The sequence below is a fragment of the Lepidochelys kempii genome, chromosome 4 (assembly GCF_965140265.1).
Source record: "Lepidochelys kempii isolate rLepKem1 chromosome 4, rLepKem1.hap2, whole genome shotgun sequence".
Classification (NCBI taxonomy): domain Eukaryota; kingdom Metazoa; phylum Chordata; order Testudines; family Cheloniidae; genus Lepidochelys; species Lepidochelys kempii.
Window position 1 is genome coordinate 919187 of NC_133259.1, and position 19936 is coordinate 939122.

The window sequence follows — 19936 nt, forward strand, 5'->3', positions numbered from 1 at the left end:
CTGGACAGAAAGGGGTTGGGGATGATTAGAGAGCAGGTAAGCAGGATGTGAACTAGTTATTATTCTGGGTCCCTACAGCACTATTAGCAGAAGGTACACTTGCTTTCCGTCTTTAAAGGGGCCACTTAAGTTGGGAGTGTGGTCTCCTTAAAGCCAATCTGCCTTCAAAGCTATACAGCACTCTCATCCCAAACAATCCCAGGGACAGAACTTTACTTCAGGAACCGTTTTGTACTGTAAACCAAGATACAATCTTTAAGGCTGGAGACTGTGTACTTGTTTGTTCACAACTGAAAGACTTATTTCAAGAAAAGGTTCTACAAGTATCAGATATAAAATACAAGTCTTTAATTCCAGAAAAATATATTGAGACTTACAGTAAGTCCAACCTGATAAGGTAATTCTTTGGGTTACTTGACAATTTCCGGTCTAAAAGAGTGTCCTTTCAAATTCCAAGTCTAAGTGAGAAAATATACAGTATCCATACTACCATTATATATGTACTAATGGGCCCGCATGATCATTAGAGCTGAACTAGTCAAATAAATGAGATGGTCATCCATGTGGATTCTCCTCCTGAGCACTTTCAAATCAGACAGCTACAGCTCCGAACTGCTTTCCAGACAGTCCTTTGTAAGTGATTCTCTCAACCTACCACACAACAGATTTGACAGCTTTTATGCTATAGAAATCATCCTGGATCCAATCTCCTCACATTTTAGCATGTAAACAGTCACACCTCTGTTCTAACCATGACATTTTAAAACCGTATTTACCTGCCAAAGAAAAGTGTTTTGAGTAAGCATGAAAAACCTATGTTCCTATCAATTGTTTTCTATTGCAGGGATCTCTCTTGCTCCCTTGTTAGTCTCTAAGAAGTCACAAGTACTCCTGTTCTTTTTGCGGATACAGACTAACATGGCTGCTACTCTGAAACCTCTTGCTCTCTATTATTTCCCTCTGTTCTTTTCATTTCAGTGCCTCCATCATGAGACCATCTGGTAAAGAAAATCAAAATGGATGTGTACTAGCCGGCACTGAAGACATTATTTTCATCATCGCGCTGCTGCTGTCTCACACAAAATAGAATCCAGAGCTTCAGCAATATTTCTTCATACTGCCAGTCAGCTGTGGCAGCTCAACAGTTGGGATCTGCTCAGGGAACATTTTGACAGTGTATCATCAGAATGTCAGCTTTCTGTCAGTGTCAAATGCTGAAAGTTTGTAAAATCCTCCTAACTCCTCGGGAGAACAGTAGCACAAAGAGCAACAAATTTTTGACTGACCCCGTTGTATCTCAGTAGAAATATCCTCTTATTCTAAAATAGTCTCTTGACAGGATTTATAAAATATTTAACCATCTCAGTTTTTCTCCTACAATTCCTATGTGATGTTTTACACTCATGCATAGTATCTGAGTATCAGCACTGTCCCACTGACTCCTTAGAAGTGGGCCATTTCCAGCAGTTAACAAGAATGTCTGACGAACAGTGTGGGGGGGGGGGAATAAACATGGGGAAATAGTTTTACTTTGTGTAATGACCCCTCCACTCCCAGTCTCTATTCAAGCCTAAATTAATTGTATCCAGTTTGCAAATTAATTCCAATTCAGCAGTCTCTCCTTGGAGTCTGTTTTTGAAGTTTTTTGGTCTAAGTATTGCCACTTTTAGGTCTGTAATCGAGTGACCAGAGAGATGGAAGTCTTCTCCAACTGGTTTTTGAATGTTATAATTCTTGACATCTGATTTGTGTCCATTTATTCTTTTACGTAGAGACTGTCCAGTCTGACCAATGTACATGGCAGAGGGGCATTGCTGGCACATGATGGCATATATCACATTGGTAGATGTGCAGGTGAACGAACCTCTGATAGTGTGGCTGATGTGATTAGGCCTTAGGATGGTGTCCCCTGAATAGATATGTGGACACAGTTGGCAACGGGCTTTGTTGCAAGGATAGGTTCCTGGGTGAGTGGTTCTGTGGTGTGGTTGCTGGTGAGTATTTGCTTCAGGTTGGGGAGCTGTCTGTAAGCAAGGACTGGCCTGTCTCCCAAGATCTGTGAGAGTGATGGGTCATTCTTCAGGATAGGTTGTAGATCCTTGATTATGCGTTGGAGAGGTTTTAGTTGGGGGCTGAAGGTGATGGCTAGTGGTGTTCTGTTATTTTCTTTGTTGGGCCTGTCCTGTAGTAGGTGACTTCTGGGTACTCTTCTGGCTCTGTCAATCTATTTCTTCACTTCAGCAGGTGGGTATTGTAGTTGTAAGAATGCTTGATGGAGATCTTGTAGGTGTTTGTCTCTGTCTGAGGGGTTGGAGCAAAGGCGGTTGTATCGTAGAGCTTGGCTGTAGACAATGGATCATGTGGTGTGGTCTGGATGAAAGCTGGAGGCATGTAGGTAGGAATAGCGGTCAGTAGGTTTGTGGTGGTGGTGTTTATGTGACCATCGCTTATTAGCACCGTAGTTTCTAGGAAGTGGATCTCTTGTGTGGACTGGTCTTTAGAGAGAAGCTTTTTCTGCTAGGATAGCTCAGCTTACAGGCATATCACTGCAGAAACGTTTTCAATTAAATGAAGCTGCTGTAATATCAGCCAGTGGGCAATCATGTAAAAATATACTATTCTCTCTATTAAAAGTGTTTGTTACAGGGTTATTACACCTGTATTCCCCTTACGTGGTCCACGGAGGGCACCCATTCTCAGCTCCCGCCTCCTCAGCCATCACCTCTCTAGGGTGGAGACCAGCCCCTCTCTCTCTCGACCAAGGGTTTTCCAGGCTGCATGATTCCCTGCTCACACTGATATTCCCAGCATGCCAAACTATCTAAAAGCCAGCATCTGTACTTTGCTTTCTCTCCAGAGGCTATGTCCAGTGTATTGCCCGCAATTACAAGTTACACACAGCACTTTCTAAGCACGCACATTTATTCTTTGATGTAACCACTACAGAGAAATCATATTAAAAAAAAAAGAACCCACATGCACGCTAAAAAGCTTACCAGAGATCACCCCAACTCCAACATCAGGCTCTGGTAGGTGTGAGTCATTCAAAAGCCATAACTGTTTTTTCCCTGTGATTTACAGCTCATAAATCTAAGATTTATAACCAGAGGAAACATGAATAGCTCAAGCTTTCCTTTATACAGCTTGGGCCTTTGAGCCCGGCCTCACGTAACGGGTTATCAGCAGACAATGGCCCACACCTCAGGACATAGCTTCAAAAAGTTTGGCATTTGCTAATTTGCATTCACCTCCCCCTAGAGATTCTCCAGGAAAACCCCTTAACACTTTTTGTTCCAAAAGTCCATCCTTGTTTGGCACATTCTTGAACACAGTCCTTTGAACCCTCAGGTCTCACATGTGTGACATCTTCCCCCTTAAGAGGCGGTATACAATCCTGGCCCGTAAGACATAAATCATTAATTTAATACAACGGACTCCAAAGATACTTAGACTTAATTCAGTAAGGTCTCCCAAAGATATTGTAGGAAATTGCCATACCCATCACAGGGCTCATTTGAACTTCCTGGCAGAAGAAGTCCATGTGACTGAACAGTGTCAATTTACAACCTGTCACCAAGCACGAACGAAGTCTAGTTTTGGATCATTTACCCCCATGGTGACTTGCATACTTTGTGCTTTAAGGGGAAGTAGACAGTTTGGACGGCTGCTCCAGTGGCACCTTTCAGCACAAAGCAGTTCCAACAAACTGCGGCTGTGCATGGTATAATTAATCATATCTGGCATACTTAGCAGCTTATTGTAAGAATATTATGGCAGGAGTGTTTGACTTTTTCCTGCTCTGAGTTTAGATCTGTTGTGTTTCTCAATCCCACAAGGAATGAAGTAGACAAAGATCAGCTGGTTATGTAATTCTTGCCAAAATATTTATGGCAAACTCTTCATATATTTCAGCTGATGCTGGACAATATTAGTGGTATTGAGGCTTTTACGACTATTATTTGAAAATAAATAAAGGGTACCTCCACAGATCAACCAGACACGAGGTCTTACTATAAATACAGCCTTCACCTTGCCATTTGTCATTTGATCCTGAGCAGTCAACAACATCAACAATTTTGTAGTTTACCTTGAGTTAAGAATAAAGAGAATTAAATCCCTGCCACCAAAAAGGAAATACAAATGCTAAGGTGGTCCGTTGGAATCTCCTCTCCAACAAGCTGTTTTTAGATCTTGCCCCACACACACGAAACAAAAATGACATTCCTGTACTTTAAAGAAGTTCTATGTTTAATCTACAAAATATATACAGTTAGGGCTCAATCTCACAAGGTACTGATCATTCTTACTCTGATCCAGTACCACTGAACTGCTCACATGCATAAAATTAAGCACCTGCTTAAATGTTTTCCTGGATTAGGGCTAGAGTGCCTAGCAACTTGCAGGACTGAGCCCTAACTCTGAAATACGATCAGTTTCTCTTCTCCATCCTCACACAAGAAAAAGAACTGTCCCCTGCCCACCCAAATAGCTGCCCAAGTACATTATACCTATGTCCTATATATTTTTTAATGAAACAAACAATTTTACACACATTGCAGCTACTCCCCACAGAGCAGAAGAACTTTCACTTAATGTATAAAATAGTGCCAAGGAAGGCCCTCAAAGGAAGGCCCTGACCCAAGGTACTCTAGTGCTTCCTACACATTTGTCTCCCACCTCCAGATGCGTATATTTTCAGTGCTTATTTTTGAGCGTTTTTAAAAAAAAAATCTATTTTCGATTTAAATTGTCACAGTTGTGAAAAATTATGGGGGGGGAGGGAAAACAGACAATTTTGTAATAGACACTGAGATTAAAAAAAAAGCTTTATAATCATTAAACTACAAATTGTCTACTACATGTCAAAACATACAAAGTAAATATCCTTACATGAAACTCTAAGAAGTTCTCAAGCAGCATTTTTCATACTTTGCCTGTCTGAAAATTCTTGATTCTTACTGATGAAAATATTTTTGTTGGCGTGTGTGTTCGGTGAAATCAACGTTCACTGATATTTACGGATAGAGCTCTAATCCTTTCAAACCTAACCATGAGTTATCAAAACTACCGTTCTTAGACGATACCAGAGATCTGTTCCAGGATAGCTATTATTTTAATCTCCCTAATGCTGTTATCTCTCCCTCTCCCCCTCCCCCCGCCCCGACCCCTCAATAACTGCTGATACTGAACTCTTGAAAAATCTGGCCATAATCCTACGAAATCTCAATCTGCTGCTGTAAGCAACAGATGAGATTCCTGTTTCTAGCATATAGCTATATTATCAGGAGATAATGTGGGAAAATGATTATAATTAACAGCTTGAATGAATGCAAATGCTCTTCTCTAAAAAAAAAAAAATCTCCTTGGAAAAGTCTTAGGCAAGCTACAGCTGTATCAGAATTCTAGAACATGACACACTGTGCCATGGTACAGTCATTAAAATATTTTATGATTCTATTAAACCTCTTTGAAAGTGAGTCAGATACTGAGATCTGCAAATTAGCTCTAAAATGGGCACCTACATTGTAATTCAGTTGTCTTAAAATAAAAAAGATTTGTATTAACTAGATGTTCAATTACATTGCTCTCACCTCCTAGTACTTCAGGAGTGACATTATAGATTGTTATTATAGGCATACTTCTTCATTTCTAGCTACCTGGATGCAGACTCAGCTATAGCTAACTGAACTACCCTAAAAGCAAAAATAAGATTGTTCAAATTTTAACTGATTCATAAAAAATGCCTTTTATGCAGAAAATGTCTTTGAGAGAAGGTAAGTGGCAAAATGATAATGATCACAATAACAATTTTCTAATTAGTTGCTACAGTCATCCTGAAGGGACAAAGACACACATCTTTGAAAGATGTTTAGAATTGTGGGGCTACGCTTTCATCTTTTCCTGTAATCTTACGACTTCCAAAACATGACCTTTAAAACCACAACTCACAGTGAGCTTATAAATGACTTGTGTGGGTAGTGGTTATTATCTACAGCAAAAGGGTGAATTAATAAAAGGAATTTTTTGGATGGGAAAACAAGAAAAGAGTTAATTACTGAAGGCTGAGAACAAAGTTTTCAAAAATCTATAGCTAGACATCTAACTAAAATTGGCCTGATTTGCACAAGTACTGAGAACTCAACAGCCCCTACCAAATGTTAGACATTTTTGAAAATCCAGGGCAAGACTTTTAAAGAAATGGGTGACTAAAGTTAGGTTCCTAAATCTTCATTTAGGCACTTAAGTAAGTGACCTAAATTTCAAGTGCTGAGAACTCAGCATTTCCCACTTATTCAATATAAGCACACTTCTGGGGTCACACAGAAAGTGTGAGGCACAGTAAGGAAAAAGCAGTAGTTCTCCTGACTGCTAGCCATGTGCTTTAACCACAAGACCATCTACCTCCTACTACTTTATTTAGAATATATTTACCTTTGCTCCATGTTTATGCAGAACTTCCATGACATCATTATGAGCTCTTTCAGCTGCAACATGCAAAGGCGTCATGAAGCTAGGTGAAAAATGGCAGACGTTAGTTTTATCATCCAAATACTGTATTACCTAGTCCTTTGGAAACGTAAAATTTGGCTTAAATTTTTGGACACCTACTCTTTGTTTTTCTCATTAACGTTAGCTCCTTTCCTGAGCAACAGTTCTGTAACTTGTTTCCGTTTAGGATGCAGGGAAGTGACAGCACAGTGCTGAAAAACAAAGCAAAAAAATTATCATGCTTCATCATTTTTACACACCCCACTGAACATTAGACTGAAGCTTACAAATAGAACCCTACCGAAATGTATTACATTTCTGCCTCAATATAAAATACACCAAACAAAATGTAAGCTAGTTATTAAAGCTAAATCATGCTGCTTTTAAAACAATTTTGATTTTATAACTATTAGTCACACATGAGAAATGGTTAAGTCACTAACTGTAAAAGCAAGACATAGGGACATTAAATGGTGTACTACAAGAAGTGGCTAAAGGCAAAAATTCCACTTTCTGCAGATGGCTTCTGAAGAGTTACATTGCTTCCTTCAATGTAACATGAGTTCTGTGGTAGACTGAGTTAATTGTTTTATTTATTCTTCTATTTTGATGTATACTTAATGTGTTAATCTTAACTGATTGCCATGCTGGTACAGTATGTGTTTGCAGTTACTGCTCAATATCTGGATTTATGAAATAAAGGAAGCTCTAAGGAAAGTAACGCATTCTGCATGGCATAATTTGGTTAAATGTTCCAAGTGAGAGGTATCTTTAGTGGTGTGTCTTGGAAGCAAGGGCCTCCATAACCTCCCTTGCCCAGGGGAAGACAGGAGCAAGTTGCTATAGTCCTTTACTAGGTACAATACACCTCTTTGTGTGGGTCAATTCTGCTGGCTGCTTTGTGGGGAGGGTTGCAGCGTACTGAGCATGCAGCGTTTGCTCTGCCCATGAAGCCATGCGTTCAGGTAGGGCAGGTGATGAGCCATGCTCCCTCTTACTCCTTTGCACCACTGCATTAGGGCCAGTCACCCCCTGGACTGAAATTTTCAAACATGTCCACTAATTTTAGGCCCCAAATTGAGATGTCAAAGGACTGATTTTCAGAGAAACTAAGCTCCCACAATTCCAAGTAACTGAAAATCATGTCCTAAATTCCAGAGTAACGGTTGGAAGAGACCACCACTAGGATGAGAGACCATCTTGAACAAAGCTAGTTATTGGTCCCTGTAAGACAGGGCCTATTGATCTCCTGATGTTTCTGAGCCCAGCTACAGGGGTTTTAAACAGCAAGCACAAAAGTCATACTTAATAGTTATGACTCATTGCTGTGAAGAATTCCCTCTTCTAATACTCAAAGTAAAACAACATAGTCACACTGATTTGAACGAGATCATCAATTCCACTCCACTTCACTTTCTATGTCTATGTCAAAGACTGCTGGGATATTGGCTCTATGTTCTTTGACTTCACTGCTAGCTGAAATGATGAATTGGGAGCAGAGGCTAATTCCAGTGAAGTTACTAACACACAAAAATACACGCAAGTGACACTGTACCTTCATACAGAAGGCCCCCTGCTAGATAATGCCATGACCACAGCGAGCACAAAGTTCAGCATACTGCTGGGGTGCTTTGCATCTTTAACAGTGTTCCATGTCAAAGACCTGAACAAGAATTGAGAACTCATAGGGGGGCCAACTACCACAGGCAAATCCAGTAAACAACTGTCAATGCTGATAAATAAAAGTAATGCACATTGGAAAACATAATCCGAACTACACATATAAAAGGATGGGGTCTAAATTAGTTGTTACCACTCAAGAAAGAGATCTGGGAGTCACTGTGGATATTTCTCTGAAATCATCCACTCAATGTGCAGTGGCAGCCAAAAAAGCAAACAGAATGTTGGGAATCATTAAGAAAGGGATACATAATAAGACAGAAAATACTATATTGCCTCTATATAAATCCATGGTATGTCCACATCTTGAATACTGCGTGCAGATGTGGTCGCCCCATCTCAAAAAAAGATACATTGGAATTGGAAAAGGTTCAGAAAAGGACAAAAAAATGATTAGGAGTATGGAATGGCTGCCATATTAGGAGAGATTAATAAGACTGGAACTTTTCAACATGGAAAAGAGATGTTTAAGGGGGGATATGACAGAGGTCTATAAAAGCATGACTGGTGTGGAGAAAGTAAATAAGGAAGTGTTATTTACTCCTTCTAATAACACAAGAACTAGGGGTCACCAAATGAAATTAATAGGCAGTAGGTTTGTTTTAAACAAAAGGAAGTATTTTTTCATGCAACGCACAGTCAACCTGTGGAACTCCTTGCCAGAGGATGTTGTGAAGGCCAAGACCATAACAGGGTTCAAAAAAGAACTAGATAAGTTCATGGAGCATAGGTCCATCAATGGCTATTTGTCAGGATGGGCAGGGATGGTTTCCCTAGCCTCTGTTTGCCAGAAGCTGGGAATGCGTGACAGGGGATGGATAGCTTGATGATTATCTGTACTGTTCATTCCCACTGGGGCACCTGGCATTGGCCACTTTTGGAAGACAGGATACCAAGCTAGATGGACCTTTGGTCTGACCCAGCCCTCGTCTACACTATGAGTTTATGTCAAATGTAGCAGTTTTAGATCGATTTAATCCTGCACCCATCCACACAACAAAGCCATTTTTGTTGACTTAATGGGCTCTTAAAATAGATTTCTGTACTCCTCCCTGATGAGGGGTTTAGCTCAGAAATTGACATCGCCAGTTCGAATTTGGGTTAGTGTGGACGCAATTCGACGGTATTGGCCTCCAGAAGCTATCCCACAGTGCTCCATTGTGACCACTCTGGACAGCACTCTCAACTTGGATGCACTGCCAGGTACACAGGAAAAGCCCTGCAAACTTTTGAATTTCATTTCCTGTTTGGCCAGCGTGGCAAGCTGATTGGCACAGGTGACCATGCAGATCTCATCAGCAGAAATGACCATGGAGTCCCAGAATCGCAAAAGAGCTCCAGCATGGACCAAACGGGAGGTAGTGGATCTGATCGCTGTATGGGGAGACGAATCCGTGTTATCAGAACTCTGTTGCAAAAGACGAAATGGCAAAATATTTGAAAAAATCTCCAAGGGCATGAAGGACAGAGGCTATCACAGCTACAGGAAAGGCAAAGACCGCCACTGCAGCCCCTGTGTAATCAACCGCCGTCCTCCCCAAGTTCTATAGCGTCCTCACCCAGACGCCCAAGAACGTGGGAGGGGAGGGGGGCCCCCTCTGGGCACCCAACCACTCCACCCAAGAGGACTGCCCAAGCAACAGAAGGCTTGCATTCAGTAAGTTTTGAAGTGCAGTGTGGCCTTCTTCCCTCCTCCCCCACCCCACCCGGTGCGTCCCTGCTCCCACACCCCTCCCGGGCTACTTTGGCAGTTATCCCCCTATTTGTGTGATGAATTAACAAAGAATGCATGAATTTGAAACAACAATGACTTTATTGCCTCTGCAAGTGGTGATCGAAGGGGGGAGGGGAGGGCGGTTGGCTTACAGGGAAGTAGAGTGAACCAAGGGGACAGGTTTTCAACAAGGAGAAACAAACAGAACTGTCACACCGTAGCCTGGTCAGCCATGAAACTGGTTTTCAAAGCTTTTCTGATGCACAGCGCACCCTGCTGTGCTCTTCTAACCAGCCTGGTGTCTGGCTGCGCGTAATCAGTGGCCAGGCGATTCGCCTATAGGCATTTCAACATCACCAACAGTTATTTTCTGGTCTGGAAAGTAAGTCCCTTGCTGCAGCTGTTCATACAGACCAGACTTCCTGAAGACACAAGCCTCATATACCTTTCCCGGCCATCCCACGTTGATGCTGGTGAAATGTCCCTTGTGATCCACCAGTGCTTGCAGCACCATTGAAAAGTGCCCCTTTCGGTTTATGTACTTGCTGCCTTGGTGCTCCGGTCCCAAGATAGGGATATCGGTTCTGTCTATGGCCCCACCACAGTTAGGGAATTGCACTGCAGCAAAGCCATCCACTATGACCTGCACATTTCCCAGAGTCACTATCCTTGATAGCAGCAGCTCAGTGATTGTGTTGGCTACTTGGATCACAGCAGCCCCCACAGTAGATCTGCCCACTCCAAACTGACTCCCGACTTACTGGTTGCTGTCTGGCGTTGCACGCTTCCACAGGGCTATCACCACTCGCTTGTGAACTGTGAGGGCTGCTCTCATCTTGGTATTCTTGCACTTTAGGATAGGGGAAAGCAAGTCACAAAGTTCCATGAAAGTGCCCTTACACATGTGGAAGTTTCGCAGCCACTGGGAATCATCCCAGACCTGCAACACTATGTGGTCCCACCAATCTGTGCTTGTTTCCCAGGCCCAGAATCGACGTTCCATGGCATGAACCTCCCCCATTGCCACCATAATGGCCAAATTGCCGGGGCCCATGCTTTGAGAGAAGTCTGTGTCCATGTCCTCATCAGTCTCGTCACCGCGCTGCCATAACCTCCTCTTGCAGGTTCTGATTCTGCATATACTGCATGATAATGCGCGAGGTATTTACAATGCTCATAACTGCTGCGGTGATCTGAGCGGGCTCCATGCTTGCCGTGGCATGGCATCTGCAGGAGAGCAGAGTTGCAGGGGAAGCGGTGGTTGGATGACCAATTTTGCAGACCTACTGCACCGTCTGCTACCAGGACACAACAGCTGAGCGGGCTGCACACTTGCTGTGGTATGGTGAGAGAAGAGCAGCCAAGCAGAGTTGCAGCGGAAGCGGCCCTGCGAGACCACCAGGAGAGCAGAGTGGCAGCAGAAGCGGTGGATGACGACGGTCACAGAGAAGACCTGCGAGGTGGATTTCATAGCATCAGGAGAGCAGAGTGGCAGTGGAAGTGGTCGTTTGATGACAACGGTTTGCAGACCTATGGCACTATCTGCTAAAAGCAGTATGGGGCCCGCACGGAAAAAAGGAAAAAAATGACTGTCTGCCGTTGCTTTCATGGAGGGAAGGGTGACTGACGACATGAACCCAAAACCACCAGCGACCATGTTTTTGCCCCAGCAGGTATTGGGAGCTTAACCCAGAATTCCAATGGGTGGCGGAGACTGCAGGAACTGTGGGATAGCTACCCACAGTGCAACGCTCCGAAAGTCGACACTAGCCTCGGTACTGTGGACGCACTCCACCGACTTAATGCGCTTAGTGGGGACACACACGACTGACTGTATAAAATCGCTTTCTAAAAAATCGACTTCTATAAATTTGACCTAATTTCGTAGTGTAGACATACCCCCAGTATGGCCACTCTTATGTTCTTTTGTAATGCTAGACAGGTCTGAATGTCATCACAACAAATATACGTTGCCAGCAGAGAGTTATACCAATCAGCTGGAGAAGGGAAACAACTGGTTGGTCAGTGAGAGCCAGAAAGCCCCTATATAGCAGGAACAGCATCAAACGTTTCACTGCTGACCTCTGTCAGATGTTGAAAGAATTAAGTATTATTAATAAACTCATCTGTGTGGGAATGTTGGAGAATGATTTTCATCAAGAAGCAAGTCTAATTGGGATTCTGGTGAAAAATTTGATTTAAAAAAGATGAAAGATAGAGGGCAGCCTGCTAACTTATTCCAATCTCCCATAAGCCAGCATGATACGTTTCTGTTGCCTGCCTCATCTCAACCCGCTGGCACCCCAAAATATTTTTTGCAACAAGTGTCCATAAAACATAAGACAAAATGGAGAGAAAAAACAAGACAACTGCAGTGATAGCAGAACACAGAGAAACCCTCTAGCAGTTTTCACTACAGGGAAGGTAATCAGGTGGGGAGAACACAAAGGTTCAACATGAAGAAATAAGCAGTAGCTTACTTGAAGGTTTCTGGAGAAATCCTGCATAAAAACTGAATTCAAGGGTGAAAAAAATGTACAATGTTTCTTCTATAGCAGTGATTTACTTTTAACACATAAGATGCCTGGTGGCACATCCTCAATTTTAGATGAATACATTTTCATAGTCTAGCAATTAAAAAAAAGCTCTTCAACTAGCACTACTTCCACATATATCATAAAAAAATGAACTGACTATATAATCTCACCAGTGCGGTCTCATGTGACTGTGGCTGTTTGAAATTAATGATCTCCAAAGCAAGAGTCTTTTTCACTTTGGCTAGGTCTGCCTCTCTGGCTGCTTGCAGTAAAGAATGTCCTTTGAATTCATCTGTTGGAGAAATAAGACATACTTAATATTCAGTAACACATCTTATTTCAGAAACCTAACTAGAATTAACCAAAGGGGAAAGAAAAATGTTCTATATTGCCCTAAATAGTAACATCAGCTATGATGACAGAATCCTAAACCCTCTCCTAGTGAAGGCAGAAATATATTCTTGGGGTGAGATAGGAAGGAAGGTTCCAGTTTCCAGAGCAAAACCCTCATCCTCCCACTCCAGCCCCAAGATGAAGAGTGTTATAAGAATCACTAAAAACTCTGTATCCAGCCAGAGGAGGAGTCTTCTAGGACCAGCACTACAGAAGACAGCTACCAGGCCACCTTCCGAGAGCCCTACCGCAATCTCCAGCATAGGGGGCATGCCAGGGTGGGGTTGCATCACACAGCACTACAGAGATTTCAGGCCCAAATTACACCAGTGGACCTTCCAGCCTCCAGATCAATCCAGGACCAAGAGGACACAAAGTTGGCTTAAAGCCACCTTACTTAACCCTCTCCCCCATCTGAGAGTTCGGTATTGCACCTGTTGGAGGTGCAGCATAGAATCTTACCATTATATTGCTCCTTTAACATAAAAATGGCCAAGCATCAGATCCTGCTCACTTTGTTCCTACAAGTAATCCCACTGATGACACTGGGATCACCGGTGAGAGTAAGGAGAGCAGGATATATTAATATCCAAATATGTAAAAGTACCCTTTAATAAATGATGAACAAAACTGAAAGTCAGCAGGCTTATTCTAACTTATTTCAGAAGTTACTTCTTGTGGAATTAGCAGTTTTCTGTAACTTTATAACTTGTGTTATTGTCTTTCATTGTTATAAGAGTGAGACAAAAACAGATGAGAGAGAAATTTAGATTCAAGGTTAGGACGTAACTTTCCCACCACCGGGTTAGGAGGAATCCTTTTTGTTTGGTTTTCTGACCAGATAGCAGAAAAACAAGACTGAGTAATGAAGGCTCTGGTGGAAAGCAGCTCTTTATTTAAGTTACAAATGATGAATCAGAATTTGGTAACATGATTATGACCAAACTGAATTCTAGAATAGTTATATTTTATATGGTCATACCTAAGTTTAGAACATTGACCATCATGAAGTAATCAAGAGGGTTTGAGAATGAATTCCAAAGAATTAAATACTGTTGCGAGAATTAGCCATAGTATCAGTGGCAACTTCACCCTGTAAGGCCACATGCCAGCATTTTCTATGTCAAACTGATGACATGCTTCAACAGATTAGTCTAATTTTCCAGCCCAGGAAGAACACATATATGAAACTGGATGACAAAACAAATCAAAAGCCTTTTTACTGCTTCACAGCCATCTGTGCCAAAAAGTATTGAACTGGTTCCATCAAAACCATCTTCTCCTGTCCGAGAATAAGCCTGGCATAACGCAGTGAGATTCAGACAGCCCAACAATGCTACCAGGCCTTACAGAATATTGGAAAACAAAGCATCATTGACGCTTCTCCTCTCTTTCCTTGTCATTAGTTTGCAAAAGCAAAAAATCAATCACATTATAGTTGGTTAGCACAGGCTAATTTGCAGGGACAGATAAATCTCCAAATGAAGTTGTCTGAAAGTCATGTTTTTGCTTTACAAAGTTAATTAAAATCATCTCCCTGAACTCTGTTCTGCTCTTATTATTATTTAATAATGAAACAATAAATTTTGAGTTTGATTAAAGTGGAGAGGGTAGGGTTCCCAAATTAGAACATATGACTTTACTAAAGGGAAAGAAGGGAAAGTAACTGGAGCTTTTTCAAAATGTGTGGTCTCCATCTGTATTCCACTGAGGGTTACGTGCGTGCGTCATATGCCCGGAGCCAGAACCTTTGAAAGTAGTATCATTCGGCAGTCCGCACATGCGCCCATGTATTGCCTTGTGGTTTCTCCTGAGGTGATAAAGGGCAGGGTGGACTGCCAGTGTCTCCAGGTCCTTCTCCACCACAGACCTATCAGATTCGCAGCAGAGGGGAAAGAGGTTGGGATTGGAATAAAAATAGGGACCACATACCTCAAAGAACCCCCAGTTACCAGCAAGCAACCTCCCTTTCTTCTTTGAGTGATGGTCCCTATTGCATTCCATTGAGGGTGTCTGACAAGCAGTTCATAGTGAGGAGGAGAATGCGAGGAAGATGACGGAATCATAGAATGGAGGACTGCTGCACTGAATGAGGCGTCTCCTGTGGAATCACATACTAGAGTGTAGTGGAGGAAAAAGTGTGTACCAACTACATGTTGCAGTTTTACATATATCTGCAAGGGACACATCATGACGCACAGCTGTGGTTGATGCTTGCACTCTCATTGAGTGGGCCTATCCCACCTGGTGAGGATTGTCTTGACATCTTATGTAATGCACCTAGAAACCCACTTAAAGATTCACTGGATGGAAATGGCCTGTCCTTTAATTCTCTCCTCTATGGCGACAAATAGCCTGGGAGACTTCCGGAATGGCTCTGTCCTTTGCAGACCTACGCACATCAAAAGAATGAAGTCGCCGTTCTCCATGAAAGATGTGTGGTTTGGGGAAGAAGGTACGTAGATGTAGGAGTTGATTGAGATGGAATCAGAAAACCACTTTTAGTAGCAACTTGGATGCAATCAGAGTGATACATTGTCTTTATGGAATGCAGTGAAGGGGGGAGGGGTCTGCCACCATGGCTCCCAGTTCACCAACCCACCTCGCTGAAGTAATGGCAACAAGGAAAGTGACCTTCATGGAGAGGAGAGAAAGAGCAGGAGGCCAGGGGTTCATTAATGAGGAACACTAGGTTGAGGTCCCATTGGGTAGCGACAGGTTGAATGGGGGGTACTTACAAAAAAAGGCCCTTCCAGAATCAGGTAGTCAAAAGGTGCATAAAAATTGAATGTCCAGCCACTAGAGGGTGGAAAGCACTAATGGCATCTGCATGAACTCTGATGGAGCTGAGAGCGAGACTCAAGATTTTCAGATAGAGAAAATAGTCTACGAGTATCTGCATGCCCACGGCCTCGGGGACAAGGCCTTGCCGTTGAGCCCAGGAAGTGAAACGTTTCCATTTGGCCTTATAGGAGCATCTCATGGATTCCTTTTGGATACTGGAGAGGATGTCTTGCACTGCTAATGGGCATTCTCGTGCTAACCAAGGCGTTCAGCCAAAAACCTAGCTTTCAGTGTTGCGTCCGTAGATCTGGGTGCCCGAGTCTGTGGTTGTGCTGTGTCAGCAGTTCCGGGAATGTCTGTAGTGGAAGTGTAGAGTGCTTTGACATGTGGAGAAGAAGAGGGAACCAGAATTGGCAAGGCAAGAACAGGGCAATCAAAATGGCCATTGCTCTCTCGACAGCGTTTGTGGAGGGAACACGATAGGAGTGGTATGGAGGAGAAAGCATAGTTCTTTAAGTCCAACTAATTGACAACCAGAGCGTCGCTCTGTGAGTGGGGACCATGTCCCCTCTTCAGCAATACTGGGTGCACCTGGTATTCTGTGAAGCAAAAAGGTCTCTGACAGGCATCCCACAGCAGTCAAAGATGTGCACGATTACTGTGTGAGGCAATTCCTATTCATGGTTGGTAGTAAAATTCCTGCTGAAGGCATCTGCAATCACGTTCTTGGTGCCAGGCAGGGAGGTTGCCGATAAAAAGGTATGATATGCTATGCACCATTTCCACAGGCATATTCATGCCCAGCGCTGGGAATCTTATGCCTCCTTGTTTGTTTACGTAGTATATTGTGGTGGTGGTGTCTGATGTGACAAGGATGTGGCGACAGTGGATAGCTGGTAAGAACAAGTGACATGCTTTGTGCACTGCCCGAAGTTCTGGTATGTTTATGTGCATCCTGACCTCTCGCATGACCCAGATGCCTTGTGTCATGTGATCTTCCATGTGAGTGCCCCAACCTGCTGTTAGAGGGCTTATTCCCTCACCCTCCTCCTTCTTGCATGAACAGAGAGCAACAATATCCCAAGTCCGAAGGTGCAAACAACTGGATGTTTATTGGGATGAACTTTCAGCAAGCTTAAATTCAAGTCCTTTTTTCCTTATTTTCGAATCCCAATTTATTTCCTGTTTGCCCTGTTTATATAGTAATATTCTTAGCTATACTTTAACCAATCATTCTACTGAAATTTACCTAACCAATCCTAACATGATTAGCTAACCAATTATATCCCACCACCTTAATTAGTTTTACACCAAGCAAAATTAATTATACAGCAGACCGAAACAATTAGAGAACCAGACAGATTAACAATAGAAAAGTGGGAGCCATAAAGATAAAACATATAGAATTGAGGGTTCATAGAACCATAGAATATCAGGGTTGGAAGGGACCTCAGGAGGTCATCTAGTCCAACCCCCTGCTCAAAGCAGGACCAATCCCCAACTAAATCATCCCAGACAGGGCTTTGACAAGCCTGACCTTAAAAACCTCCCTAGGTAACCCATTCTAGTGCTTCAACACCCTCCTAATGAAAAAGTTTTTCCTAATATCCAACCTAAACCTCCCCCACTGCAACTTGAGACCATTACTCCTTGTTCTGTCAACCACTACTCCTTGTTCTGTGGTTTCATAACCACAACTATTGAGAAGTGATTTCTTGCCAGATAGGATGCTATCAAACTAAATTTTTTTTTTTAAAACCATTTTTATCTGGAGGTGATAGGCATTATCAGGACAGGATTGTATTTCTAACAGCCCAATAGCACCTTATTTCAGTGTGACTAGTTTGAAATGTAAGGATGTGACCATAAGCTTCCCAGCTTATGGCTGTCTCTGCTGCTTAGCCAAAGGCCTTAGCTTAAGAACAGGGCCTTAGATTGTCACAGTGAGAGAAGGCCTTTACACAAGAAAACAGTAATTTTAAGTCTTTCTTTTATGCCTCTATAACTAGCTAAATGATAAACATATACCTAAATTCTTAAAGTATAGGACTTTACAGACAGGCCTGAATATTTATATCCTAACACCTGCGAGTGACATGTCCATTATGACTGTCATGCTCAGCAAAGATAGGAGGAAGGGCATCTGGAGCAGACTTGAAGCAGGTCTCTCCACCACCAAAGTGAGGAGATGTCTTCCGGCAGGACAATTAGTGTTCATGAATTGGTGTATGAGAGAATAAATCCTTTGCAGTCATAGCTGTAGACAGCAAAGATGCAGCTAGGCAAATGGCGTGACATATGTGTACGCTGCCATGTGCCCTAGGAGGGAAAGGCAGGTCCTGGCTGAAACCAAAGGTTTAGAGGTTACTATTTGGTCCAGTAGGCTTTGGAATCTGTCCTGTGGCAGATAACTTGTGAAGAAGCCACATCGATGTGAGCTCCTATGAATTCCAGGGACTGAATAAGTCGATTTAAAGTCGATTTTTCAACATTAATGTTTACTCCTAGGGAGGAGTAGAAGCTGAGATGTTGATACTTGAGCTTCCTCTCTGGACCGCGCTGCTAGCAGCCAGTCATCCAGATAGGGGAAGACAAGGACTCCCTGACACTGGAGATGAGTCGCTACCACGGAGAAAATCTTTGTGAAGACTCAAGGAGCAGAAGTAAGTCTGAATGGGAGAACCCTGTGTTCCAAGTGTCAAGGTCCTATTTTGAACCTCAGGAATCTCCCGTGGGTCAGGTCTACAACGATATAGAAGTAGGCGTCTTGCATATCAAGAGCCATAAACCACATACCTTTTTCTAGCAAAGGAATGATCGCTTGCGAATTCAGCAGTTGAGGAGCTGGAGATCCAAAATGGGTCTCCATCCTCCTTCTTCTTGGGTACCAGGAAGTAGTTGGAATAGAACCCTGTGTCCTGAAAGGGTGCAGGAACTGGTTACACTGCTAGTCTCTGCAGGAGGGAGTCCATCTCAAGGGTAAGATTTAGGGCTGTCAAACGATTAACAACATTAATCGTAATTAATTGCACTGTCAAACAATAATAGAATACCATTTATTTAAATATTTTGGGATGTTTTCTATATTTTCAAATATATTGATTTCAATTACAACACAGAATACAAAGTGTGCAGTGCTCATTTTATATTTATTTTTATTACAAGTATTTGCACTGTAAAAAACAAAAGCAATAGTATTTTTCAATTCACCTAATACAAGTACTGTAGTGTAACCTCTTTATCATGAAAGTTGAACTTACAAATGTAGAATTATGTACAAAAAAACTCTCCCCCAAGGAGTTAAGTCACAAATTTAATTAACACATTTTTTTTTAACGATCGTCATCAGCACAGAAGCATGTCCTCTGGAATGGTGACCGAAGCATGAAGGGGCATACAAATGTTTAGCATATCCGGCATGTAAATATCTTGCAATGCCAGCTACAAAAGTGCCATGCAAATGCCTGTTCTCACTTTCTGGTGACATTGTAAATAAGAGGGCAGCATTATCTCCTGTAAATGTAAACAAACTTGTTTGTCTTAGCAATTGGCTGAACAAGAAGTAGGACTGAGAAGACTTGTAGGCTCAGAAATTTTACATTGTTTTGAGTGCAGTTATGTAAAAAAAAATTTGTAAGTTGCACTTTCACAATTAAAGAGATTGCACTACAGTCTTGTATAAAAAATACAATTTCTTTTATCATTTTTAAAGTGCAAATATTTGCAATCAAAAATAATATACACTTTGATTTCGATTACAACACAGAATACAATATATGTGAAAATGTAGAAAAACATCCAAAATATTTAATAAATTTCAATTGGTATTCTATTGTTTAACAGTATGATTAATCACAATTATTGTTTTAACTGCGATTAATTTTTTTGAGTTAATCGCGTGAGTTAACTGCGATTAATTGGCAGCCCTAGTAAGAATACTATCATGAGAGTGATCTCAGCAGGGAGGTTAGGAAGGGATATGGAGGAGATATCATAAACTCGAGGTGTAGCTACGTCGAATGATGTCCGCTTGTCCTTTGCTATAGCTCTCCACGCTGGTAGAAAGAGTTTGAGATGACGCCCAAAAGAGGTTCATGGTAGGAACATTGGTATACAGAGTGGTTGACAGCTCTCTAGCCGCACTCAGAAATACCATTTTCACGACAATTGAGTGTGTTGTGCAGGGGTCTGTGTTGCCCAAACAGGTGGATGGGTTCTGTGCACCTTACGGTGCTTCTGAGGAGGCTCAAAGGCTCATTGGTGATAGAAATGGGCTGTTCTACAGCATCGGCTTTGCAGTGGGCTATAAAATTTTTCTTTTTGGTTCCAAATGCCCACG

The 19936-nt window shown here is 42.2% G+C and overlaps 1 protein-coding gene across 2 annotated transcripts in view; it reads right to left on the reverse strand.

The window, feature by feature from the left end:
• Positions 1–19936, reverse strand: part of TNKS (tankyrase) — a 288162-nt gene that overhangs the window by 68711 nt on the left and 199515 nt on the right. For both annotated transcript variants that reach the window (XM_073340169.1, XM_073340168.1), the window contains 3 exons: positions 12591–12712; positions 6610–6701; positions 6433–6511 (listed from right to left, as the gene is read on the reverse strand). In XM_073340169.1, coding sequence (XP_073196270.1) covers positions 6433–6511; positions 6610–6701; positions 12591–12712 — 293 coding nt within the window. The remainder of the gene's footprint in view (positions 1–6432; positions 6512–6609; positions 6702–12590; positions 12713–19936) is intronic.